Source organism: Taudactylus pleione, unplaced genomic scaffold, assembly GCF_031769625.1.
Source record: "Taudactylus pleione unplaced genomic scaffold, aTauple2 ptg000156l, whole genome shotgun sequence".
Lineage (NCBI taxonomy): Eukaryota > Metazoa > Chordata > Amphibia > Anura > Myobatrachidae > Taudactylus > Taudactylus pleione.
This window is the reverse complement of record NW_028284558.1, coordinates 15,957,667-15,970,328: the sequence shown is the minus strand read 5'-3', so window position 1 is coordinate 15,970,328 and position 12,662 is coordinate 15,957,667. Positions and strand designations below refer to the sequence as shown.

The 12,662-nt window shown below is 45.1% G+C and overlaps 1 protein-coding gene across 1 annotated transcript in view; it reads right to left on the bottom strand.

The window, feature by feature from the left end:
• Positions 1 to 12,662, bottom strand: part of THSD7B (thrombospondin type 1 domain containing 7B) — a 651,631-nt gene that overhangs the window by 87,640 nt on the left and 551,329 nt on the right. Inside the window, exon 17 of the mRNA XM_088474863.1 lies at positions 2,894 to 3,047. Within this exon, the coding sequence (XP_088330989.1) occupies positions 2,894 to 3,047 (154 nt within the window). The remainder of the gene's footprint in view (positions 1 to 2,893; positions 3,048 to 12,662) is intronic.

Below are 12,662 nucleotides of genomic sequence, written 5' to 3'. Positions count from 1 at the left end.
ATACCCCTTTTACACCGCCGCTTTGATCGTTATTGCTGTGTCAACCCGGGTAGCAGCTCAGTGTAAAAGGGCCAACGTTGGATCCCTGGATCGAGTGATCGAACATTTCAACCCGGTAGCAAGCAGAATTGAACACGGCAATGACCCGTTTATTGAATTGAACACGGCAATGACCCGTGTAACCCTGCAGTGTAAATGGGTAACTCGGGTCATTCGACCCGGGTCTCGTTTACAGCATGGGGAGATCCGGATTTCCCAGCGCTTGGAGATTATGTCATCTCCAAGCGCCAGCAGAAGAGTTCCACTGCAGATAAGCGCAGTGTGATCGGCGCCGACCTGGTAATAATAACCCAGAACCATGTTTGACATTTTGGGTAAGACCCGGGACATAGGTGTAAAAGGGGTATTCATGAATTAAATAAAAGGCAAATTGTATAAACAGCATTGTGTCCAGGGCTTGGGTAATAAATCCCGGCTGTTGCGATGCCGCTGGTCAGAATACCGACAGCGGCATCCCGACAGCCAGAATCCCGACAATCCCTACCCTAACGCTAACCCTCCCTCCACGCTGCCTAACCTTAACTTCCCCAGTGCCTAAGCTTAACCTCCCCCTCCCTGCACCCCAAACCTAACACCCCCTCACCGGTGCCTAAACCTAACCTCCCCCCTAGTGCCTAACCTAACCACCCCCTCCCCGCACTCTAATCCTACCACTCTCTCTCCGGTACCTAAACCTAACCTCCACCTCTAGTGCCTAAACCTAACCTCCCCCTCCCCGCACCCTAATCCTAACACTCCCTCCCTGGTACCTAAACCTAATGCTCCCCCTAGTGCCTAACCCTAACCCCGCAACCTAACCCTAACCTCCCCTTAACACCCCGATACTTACTTTCGGGATGCTGACGGTTGGGATACTGGTGCCGGGATCCCGACTTGTCGGGATTTAAGCATGGGTATTTAGACCGTCGGCATCCCAGACGCCGACTACACATGTTGTGATACTAGATCAATAAGGAATGAAAATGACAGTAAAATGCAAAAGCGCCTGTCACCGAACTTGTTAGTCAAAACAGGAAAAAAAATAGTCTCTGATTAATAAACAAGCAAAATATCTAAATTACTCTGACCTAAATAGACTACTAAATGTGCCACACCAAACACTTGGTCCTACACAACAAGGGACATGACCACTGGACAGTTACCAATCCCTAACGAGTGCCCTACCCTTGCAGGTTTATTCTGGTTTATTGTGGCACACGCCAGTATTACCCCTAGAGTTTCAGCAAATGGTGCATCCTGACAACACTGCTGCAGCTGCTACATGTATCTATCCTTTAGGTCTTGCTTAGGGCATAGTGCCTAGAACAATAGAAATGTAATATAAAGGTGACAGCCCTCTGCAGTACAAATAAGCCATCAATCTCCATTTTTATCCATATTCAATACCTTTCCCAGGAATATATTCTCCTGTTTATGTTAATGGAGCCGTTCCTCTCTGGCAGGGGGAGGATGCACTGAAAAGACATCTGTGTCTCTTATGGCCTCTTCATGAATGTGTCCATGTAGTTTATGGAAATTTCTCAATAAAAGAAAATGCAAAAAAAAAATTGAGGCGGCTTTTGACAAACAAGATTCTGGTTTTATACAATCAGAATCCAAATTGGTTGCAAAGAAAAGAGACTGAGAATTTCCGGCAGTGTCAGGTGTATAACATCAGTGCAATTTAATTTCAGGAATGGGTTGAATATTAATGAGGATGGAGCTACACTACTAAAGTGATTCTATACAAATATATGTTTAATCTGTATGCAGAAAATATTATTTTTAATTAATTTTATGCATTCATATAGTCAGAGCTATATATTGTGACATCACACAGCCACTGTTTATTTGTATTATTAGTATGTGCAAAATGTGGATTTATGTAAAGAACAGTATATATCTAATATCTTGCTGTCTTGGATATACACTGTTCACTGTCATTGCCTTCAATGTGAAATACACATCCTCAGAAACATGCAATTGCTTGGTACTCATCAACACATTGGTACCCCTATTGTATTATTCTGCCTCTGCTTTATATGACATTTGCATGACTTGCTCCTTGCCTAATGGCTGTCCTCTCTTGCTGTGGGACCTGTTGCCAACCTAGCCTAACTCTGACCTTCTTCCCACATATGTGACTGTCCTGCTTATGCTTACCTTAACCAGTCAGTGTTCTGATTCCATGCCTTCATTAACAATGAACACCTCCGGTCCATGTGCAGCACATGGGAGTAACTGACTACACTAGTACCATTAGGGAAAGGCATCTTCTACAGGTAAAGAGCATGCTAGCCTGGTCACTTGTCTTAATTAATAGACAGGACAATATAATGGCAAAGAACATCAAAGGGCAGCTTACAAAATCAAAAAGCAGAAAATAATAGTATGATATAAGGAAATTGGACAGACTTTGGCCTTCAAAAGGTGTCAGGTACTGAAGCAGTCACATCCCCTTCACCCCTGTGAATTAGACCAGGTATCAATGAACTGGACAAAATAATAATCAGTAAATCGATGCTGTGTTTGTAGTAAATGCAAACTCATGAGTTCGTTCTGCAATTTTTAGAGAAAAAAGGTAGCACAACCAGCTCCTTCAAAAAGTTTGTCCAACAAAGAGTTTAAGGTGAAGCCAAGATGAATGTAGCACTTTTGTCATATAAATTTCACCCCTGGGAATTGAGAGACCTTATTTCAGTAAAACAATCAGTATTATTTAACAATTCCATCTTCTTAATGTTAATCTTATATGTGATATCACAAATCATTTTTTACAGCATCATGATGTTGTCTAATTGTTATATATTTTAAACATAGTTTCTTAAGACTCATATAGGAATAAATGTATTACCTTTGGGCATTGACTCCACTGGCCCCAGTTAGACATCACACATTCACCAGGGCAGGAGAGAGTGCAGTTTTGCCTGGTTGTAGGAATTTCTTGGTGGTTACAATATACATCATTTACAAAGTCATCCTCAGCACTTTTGGATTTATTTACACATCTAAAAAAAAACATAAATGCATTGTTGTATGTGTTTCAATACAGTATTAAATTGCTGCATAATACACATTTATGGAAACTGGTGCAAAGGACAACTGTAGTGTTGACTAAGGCAAGCCATCAAATTCTGGTACATTTAGTAGTGAAGGCAAATATTTTATTAGATCAACAGCACCACTTTTTCCATTTGTACATGTCACAAATACTTACGTCCCATTTGTGCTCATGTTACTTTATTTATACTATACATATTATGGGCAAATGTATTTGCCCTTGAGCATCAATTAAACAAAAAAAAAACAATTATAAATTTATAATACAGCAGAGAAACAACTCTGCAGAACAAAATATTACTTAAACACGCAAACAAAGTCATAATATACTGTACACTCAAGCGAAAAAGAAAAACTTAACATCAAAGGAGTTTTTGCAAACAGTCAATTATAAGCTGTTTGCTAGTGCATGTGACCATCATCATCATTAGGACCTGCCTCTGACCTCCCACAAACAAGTCACCTTTCTTAGAAGTACATGCGCCTGGTTGTCATTCTGCATGTATTTGCAATTGCGCAAACATGACTTTACTATACTTGACCTATGTTAGAATGACTCCGTCCCAACTATCCAGGCACAAGCAGGTGTAGTTTGCAGAAAGAAGCAAATCTGTGTATGTGAACAGTGTCCGCATGTGTATGCACCCAAAGTACTCTTTGCCCATAGGCCCACTGTGTTTACTTAAGTGATTAATCTAATAAGCTTTCATATCATTAGTTAAAAATTACAAGGGGGCCCACCCCGCACCCATGCATAATAGGTAGAGACTATTTCCACTTAAGATTCTGTACCTGGAAGTGACGTGCACTGAGGGCAGAAGTGTAGGTTTCCTGCCCACACAGTCCACCAAAAAAAGTAAATTAACCCCTCGCAGGCTCGCTTCCTCATCACGCTTCAGGCACGGTGGCTCGCTATGCTCGCCACATGGTTATATTCCCCCTCTATGCCCACTTGGATGGTAGGGAATGACGTTGGACACTGGCTGATGACGTCATGGTCAATCTACGGAAGGGGATCTAGCTGCTTCCATGCATAATACTTATCTCTCCGTCTGCTCCAAAGATGATCACTGGGAACATGGTGCAAGCGCCATGTTTCCGGAGATCTGCCCGTGCACACAAAATAAATCACGGGAAAATAATGCAGGCGCCATCTTCCTGGAGATCGGAGGATGAGCAATTGCGCAGTAGACTCTAACAAGTGCCAGTGTCTACTGTACTGTAGAAATCTGCAAGGGAGAGAGAGGGGGGAGGGGGCACGGAGTGTAGATTGCACATGGGCATCCCCTCTCTTGATTCGCCCCTGCCAGCAATACAGTTTTGTTTTAAAATGTCCCTGAAATAGGAAAACAAATAGTGTATTCTACATTTTGGAGATATGCCAAGCACATGCGTTATATTTGTTTCTAATCTCCTTAATGTCATTTTGTCAAATACATTCATATACCAGACAAGAGGCACATACATAGAGCTGTGATACAGCATAGAGGTCTGTAGACACCCAGACCTGTGAGAAGAAATGCAATGTCATGGGCATTGTGTACGTGGGAAAGCTCTATTACAGCCCAGCTACAGTTGTAAGTAGAGATGCTACTGAAATGTGTACAACTCTGTACCAGTATTGCATACTAACACTTGATTCTAGAGCATGCACAGGGCGTAATCACCTAAGATAAGTTCTGCAAATAAGTGTATATTCTGCTTTATTACTGGAGGCTGATAATGCTTCTGCCTGGCACTAGCCATACACAGGAACCAACTACAAAGTTATTCCTTACATGTCATGTGTTCCCCACACCACATAGATTGTAAGCTCATTTAAGGGGAGATGTGATGGGGAGAGATAAAGTAGAGAAGTTGTCCAAAGCAACCAATCAGCTTACAGTCATTTCATAGACTGTGCTAGATAAATGACAAGCGGATTGGTTGCTATGGGAAATGTCTCCACTTTATCTCTGTCGAAGGCTTGATACATCTCCCCCTTAACCAGGACCATATTTATCTTTTGTTTCAGGTATTTGTTTGTATGATGATCCCCTCAACAGGCGATGCTGCATATTATGTTAATATAAATGCTAATAATAATAACAACAACAAAAATACATAATTACTTATACCAACTATGATGCACATAGTGATGTTTAATGAGATAGTAAAGGTTTCGCACATTTATTAATACTTAAATTATATCAAGCAAGAACAGCCCCAAAATTTGTCATTTTGATCATTTGCTTCCTGGATAAGTGCAGCTGTCTAGGAGACCTATCCTGCCAATAATTCTGCACAGGAACACTAATCCTGTCTCCTACTTTCCACCATCTACTGATGACAGGAATTTGGAATTTGTTTCTTGTAGGTAAGTGGAATTACTGTAGTATCAACTGTCGCATTTAAACAGCATATTCTATATTTTTTTTTAAAAACAACAGCTTGAACTGCAGTAGTTTATATGATTAAACGGTTTTTGAACCCTCAAAAGCTTTTTTTTTTTTAATTCATTTTTCAATTAGTGCCATTATTATGAACAAAACGAAGATCTAAACCGCAGATATTTGCTCCTTTTTACCGCTAATATATGCTTGATACACAGTCCGCTTTAGTTTGCGGGTGTCACAAACCATATCCCTAAAATGAGAAGATTTCTCAAATATTGCAATGAATCTTGTGCCTGGGGAGCAATAATATTATAAAGGAAATGAAAATGTTTCTCTATAGATAGAGTCCATTGTGATGATGGATAAGCCACTAGACTGCACAACCTCCGTTCTGCACTAGTCCCACAGGATAGAATGATGCGCACAGTATTAATGCATAGATGTTTCATCTGATAGGACGGCCTTTTGCTTCCCTGCCTACATTAACTTCACATACATTTTCTTTGGCTATATTTCACCCAGATGCTGGACACCAGATACATTAATGTCAATGTACACTCGGCAATTTTTCCATGTAAGTAAAATGGTATGTAGATTTGGAATGTGAAACCTGAGCTTTATTGAATGTTAACTAGATTTGTAGCACAATACCCAAAACATAGTTATTTGTAACCAGTATCACAACAGACAACTTTGGAATAATTCCATATATTATGACACCCTAAATCGGTCATACTTATTTACTTATGAACAGAGCCGGCCCTAGCCCATTTAGTGACCTAGGCAAAATTTTGACTGGTGCCCCCTAAAACAAGTGGCCCTCCTTTTGGCCACAGGTGTAGTGCCCGCCCACTTTATTCAATAGTAATCTGGGCCTAGTACCCATGTCACTTACACCTAATAGGGCAATAACTCCCTCTAGGGCCTAATGCCCCTTATGTAGCCCGGGCCTTGCGCCCGCCTATATGCCCACGGGCCTATTGCCTGACAGTGCCCCCACAAGCCTAGTGCCCGACAACCCTGGTGGTCTAGGGAGGGGATATATGGCAGGCCTCATGGAAGGCCTACCTGCTCCGTTGGAAGAGGCTGCGGGGGGGAGCTTCATTGGCTCTTTTACTTTCCACCCCCGCAGTCCTCTCCGGTCCTTAGCCGCATTCTTCGGCCGCTGGCCCGTCCAGGCCAGTGGCACCGCGTCTTCTTTGCTTCTTCCAGCCGGCGCCGCCTGTCTTCCTTCTTGATCACAGCATCTTCTGGCCTCTTCCGTGTCCGCCGGAACTCTTGCCGCAATGCTCTCTTCGGGAGGTCTTCACTCCTCCCTCTCCGCCGCTATATTGCCTTTTCCCGCTCAGCGGCATCTGATACAAGACACCGCGAGTGGGCGGGGCTATGACACGATTGGCTCGTTGTGTCTGCCTCCTATTGGATGCTGGCCCGCGAGCCGGGTTTGGCTCACGGCCAGAGCCAAACACCCGCCGCGGCCGACACTGTACTAAGGCTACCGGGTGAAGGACTACAGTAGGCCCACACCCGAAGCCAAGTCCTGGCCGCCACGCCCGATGATTGACCGGTGCTGGGAATACATACTACGTCCCAGCGCCGGACGCTGATGTGCCCCACAGGGGACACATCTCCTCCTGCTGTGCCGATGCTGGGATCAGCCACTTGATCCCAGCACGGTATTCCACAAGGCAGCGGCAGCAAGGCAGGGGGGAGGGGCATGCAGCGCCAGTGGGGGGGGGTAACTGCGGCAGAGCCCTGGAATGCCTCTAGGCATTCCAGTTGCCCCTAGGCATTTGCTTATTATGCCTTTGCCTAGGGCCGGCTCTGCTTATGAAAGAACAGTGTTTATAGATATCCATATGAATAATTTTCATTGTTTGTATATACGTGGAAAGAAAATTGGGATCAGAATGGTAAGGCTATATTTCCTACATTACTCATAACCCCTCAGATAGATAACAGCATAGCTGCTAACATTTGAATATATTCTCCAGGGGTCAGGGCCAATTTAATTCTGGTCAGTCCTTAAACGTTTTAGCAGAATAGTTTAGATGGACGTAGAGCAGCACAATTCCTATAAATATATGATCCCATTATTATGTCCACCCTGAGCATACACAAGACTATTGTGACAAAGGGGCCTATTCATCATGACATAATTATCACTAGTGATAATTATTTTTTAAAATAGCTGCGATTTTAAAAAATATTTTCAAGTCATTCATCATGGCTCCCTAACAAAAGTATCACTTCCGAAAATCTGCTCTTTTTGCGGAGTCAGCTATTTGAAAAATTTATACTTTTCCCCCTTACCACTGAGGTATCCATATGGATTTCCTCACTGCTGCATCTCTCCCCCCCTCCCTCACTCTCTATCACTCAGCTGTGTCTCACCTCCTCCTCCCTGCAGCGCCTCCGATGTCCGATCCGGCCTCCCTCCCACCCCGCATCGCTGGTTTCCGATCGAGCCCCACCCGTGGGTTCCAATCCGGCCCCCCCTCTCCCCTGAAGCCTCCTCCACGGGTCTCCAATGCCCCTCACGGATGTTCGATGGCACCCCCCGCGGGTGTCCAATCCGGTCCCCCTCTCCCTTCACGGGTGGCCGGTGCCCCCTGTGGGCGTTCGATGACCCCCCCTGCTCCATGTCACCTGTGTCTTGTCTCTTCTGTCTTCTTCAGCCGCTGAGTGTGGCCACATGTCTGCAGTGCCCCAGAGCTCTCAGTTCCGGGGCTCTACAGTGCAGACACAGCAGGGAGGGATCATTATAGATCCCTCTGCTGCTACTGGAATGTAAAGAACAACCTGTAAAGATTATCGGGGGCTGAATGCCATCTTAGGATGGCGTTCAGTAACACCATTAAGTTCCAAAAAAAAATGCTTTTTCGTAACTTGATAAATGGCCATGACACTTACTTTTTACAAAAGTATGTGAAAATGTTAATTTTCACCTGTTTGAAAGTGATGAATAGGCCCAAAAAACACTGGAAAGGTTGTTAAGGGGAGATTTTTATACTCCAGATATTTAGCTTCTGTCTAGTAGACATAAGTTGATTAGTAGCTTTGAATGCCAGACAACCTGTTAGAAGCTGAGAAAGGGTGTGTAAGTCTCTGTAGTCAGTCTTTCACTGCCTTGGGAACAGGTCAGAGGCCTTTGTGAAACACTGCGATTACTGAATGTAAGTACTGTACTAAAGACTTTTGTTTTGTTTTCTGAAAGGGACTTTATGTCCTTCCACTCTAAGAGAGGGAATAATTTTGTTTAGTTAGAGTCGGACAGGCTAGGATTTACTTTTATGTTTTGTTTATTTTTGTGCTGCTAATTAAACTAGCTGCGGTACTTGTGGCAAGACCCTAGACTGGTGTACTACTACTGGGCTGTTGCATGACAAAGTGCAACCGTGCATCCCAGGAGATGGCATCCTTACTCTGATCTTGCTACTCTATATAGTGCCAGGCCCGTCTTAACAGCATTGTAGGCCCTGGGCAAAGCAATGCACTGGGTCCACTGTTCACCCATTCATGGGAATAAAAACTTACATGGTCAATAAAATTAAACCTTTAGATTTATTTGTATTTTAAACAATGTTAATGTTTAAACATAAAAAAACATGATGTAAAGTGAAGATTATGGACTCCACCTCCCTCTTCTCCAGCTCGCAGTGAAGTTCCTGCTCTACGACAGCTGTGATCAATGTATGAGGGACTCCTGAGAGAGGGAGGCACGGGGGCCCAACCCCCTTAATCTGGTTATGTGGCTGCAGGCTGGGAGGCAGGTAGATAATGCTGTGTGATTGTCAGATCACCCGTGGAGTACCTTTCTCTGTCTGCCTCTCAGTCAGCTGTCCTATGCATGGAGCAAGTGGCAGCACACTCCATGTAGATGACCCCAGGCCCAGCCCGCCCCTGATCGAAAGCCCCTAGAATCACAAGGCCCTCGACAGCTGCCCAGTGAGCCCATACTTTAAGATGGCCTTGTATACTGTCCTTTATTGAAAGATGAGTACAGCCACACTTCCCATTACATATACTGTATATCAAGCAAGCCAGTCACAGTTACACTCACTATGAGTTTGATTCTGACACATAACAGATTCAGTGTGTACAGGCACAAACCGTTAGCTTTTGTATACAGCACAGAATTTACGCATCTTTGCATATGTCTGTCCTATTGTGAGTCGGACGGAACTTGGCTGGATCTATCTTTCTGTGAAATAGGGCATTTTGAGGCGGGAGCTGGGAGGTGACAATGTGATCGCACAAAGTGTCTAAACCTATTCCTCCCCCCTTGGTGCCTAAACTTAACCCTCCCCCCAGGCTAATACCTAACCAGCCCCGCTATACTTACGTTCGTCATCCTGGCTGTCGGGATTCTGGCGTCAGTATGTCACCTGCTTTCGGTATTCCGGCACCAGTCTTGTAGCCGGAGAGTGACATTCCCGTGCCGAGATATCTTCAGCCGGGATGCCACGTGTCGGTATTTTAACTACATCCCGTTACTGATGGATCTCTTGGACCTAGCATGTGGCTGGTACAATGTGCAGATACAAATGATGACGGCTGCGGTGTCTGGCATAAAATCAATGGGTGGCATTTCCATCTACAGATGAACCAGACAACCAATTTTGCTGCATGGATCTAGCGTTAGCATAAGGGTTGAGATGTACTAAATGGGTAAATGCGGTAAAACCAGCAATAATGCAATTTTCGGGGGCTTTACCGCATTCCTCATATGTACAAAGCTTCGACCTAGTGGGTAACGCCACCTTCAGGTGGTGTTACCCAATAGAATACTATGGGCTTCTTATCGGGATGCTCCCCCTTGGAAGGGATATGATCGGATCCTTCCCGTAACCCACGCGGTACGCGCAGAAGGACTCTATCCGGAGCCAACGCAAAGGACAGCTCTTATTGGGAGAGCTGTCCTTTGCGATATTCTAGGTACATACTGTGGTGTGTTCCTAAAGACAAGCGGGATGTCCTGCATCGCTGATGCAATGCTTAGTACATCCCGCCCAAGGTAATTAACCAGACTACTGAGGCTGCCCACAACTGTAGCCACTTTCTATGTGACTCAGAATCAGACCCATTATGTGCACCAAGCTGAATAGGGGAATTCGCCCATATACTGAATTGTATACATCTATCTGTCCACACTGCCCCATACTGCACATACTTTTGATAAAATAGCTGTAATCATCAGTACAAATTTGTATCAGTCCTGTCCTTGGTTCAAGAGACCTGTCTGAGATCTGTTTTACAACCTTGCATAGTGTTCAGTTGCATCTACATGGCCTCACTAAACTTAGCCTACATGTGAACACCCAATTGCCACCCAGTTATGCCCCTTGAGCCACACGTCGATATGTGACAGAGATGGGAGTGACTGTGACTCGCCAATAAATGCATGCACACAGTTATAGAGCAAACACAATGCGAAAAATCACAGATCCATCTGCAAAATGGGTTTACTAACAGCTCTGCATCAGACCCTATTACACATAGAATACAGCACAGTTATGCTGCATGAACATACAGAGTAAGATCAGATACAGGTTGCAGGCAATTTCATGGATGGAAGAAAGCTGGATCACAAAGCTCACTTAAGAAAACTGTTATAGTCTTTTTCATCACAGCTATAGAAATCCCTAGAAAATCAGACCCTCAAATGTTCAGCGACAAAGGGCCTGATTCAGCAAGGAACGCAAATAAGAGTAGCATGCACTTGGCCGATATTTTTGCACTGCATATGCATCGCATGGCGATTGCGCAACCTAGCCAGAGCGATCGGGTTATGGTACGCAGGCTACACGCAGTGTGTACACAGACCAATCCGATATTGATTGACAGGAAGTGTCGTTTGTGGGTGATGACAGGGGGGTGGCCAGGCGAACGCAGGCATTATAACGCCGTTATAGGAAGCAGTGCGGTGGATTACGCAGCCATACCGTAAGCTGTACACAGGAAGCAGCCAAAATCCTGCGGCAGATCAGGTCAACCACAATTGTGCGTATGGGTCTGATGGTTCTCGATGTTACCGAAGTTTACGCTATCTTGCCTGCTGATCAGGCTGTGAGTAAAGGGAGATGGGCGGCTAAGTATGGGTCTGGGCGTCTGCATCTTGTGCTACGGTCTCTGCGTATGCATTGATTAGCATATTCTCGCAGCGGACGGGTGCGTGCCTCTGCTAGCGTGCGTTCCTTGCTGAATCAGGCCCAAAGTCCAAAACTTCAAAAGCATCTTCATCCAATTATTATTGTTAAAAGGTTGTAAGACAAATCCAATATTTTAGAAGTAGTTGTGTGAAGTTGAGCTCTCAGTACTCAGGGCTTTATTCAGAGGCGGTCGGAGGATGCAAGTGGTCGCTCAGAAACTGGGCGGCCGCTTGCATCCTGACCGGCCGCCTCTGTTTTGGTCGTAAGGCTGTGGGTTAACACCCACAGCTCTAACGACCGCTAGGGTGATGGTCGCGATGGTCATTGACCATCGCGACCATCGGGGCTTACGACGAGACCCTAGGGTAGGGTCTCACTTGGCGTAAGCCCCGGAGAGCTTCTGGCTCTGTCAGAGCCGGAAGCTCTCCACTGACATCACTAGTGATGTCAGTGGGGCCTCCCCCAAACGGCAGGCGTTCCCATGGGAACGCCTCCGTTTGGGCTGCCACCCCCCCTGGCCCGCCTTCCAAACGGGGCGAGCTGTCAATCAACATCGACAGCTCACCCCCTTTGGAAAGAGACCCGCTACGACCGGCGCTGTCGGTCATGGCGGGTCTCACGCATGCGCACGAAGGAGCCGGCTCCCTCGTGCGCATGCGCACTAGACAAACATCCAGTAGGCCGTGCGGTCGTAGACCGTACGGCCGCCTCTGAATAAAGCCCTCAGTGTGGTTCCAGGGATGGCAATTTCCAACATTGCTTGTATTTTTCATGCACTTGTATTTTACTGTTTAGCAGTGCACTGTGTATCATTTAACATATACAGTAAACTTGTAAACGGGATCAAATCAGAAAAGTTCAGCAGTCCCTACAACTTGTGCATACTGTATGTGTGCAAAATGTATGTCATACTCACAGCTGTATTTAGTCAAATTCTTCTGTTATCATTAGCCGTTAAGAAACCGGTGAATAGCAAAGGCCCCCATACATCAGAGACGGATCGCTGAGATCCTACGATCGGATACGCCGATCCGCT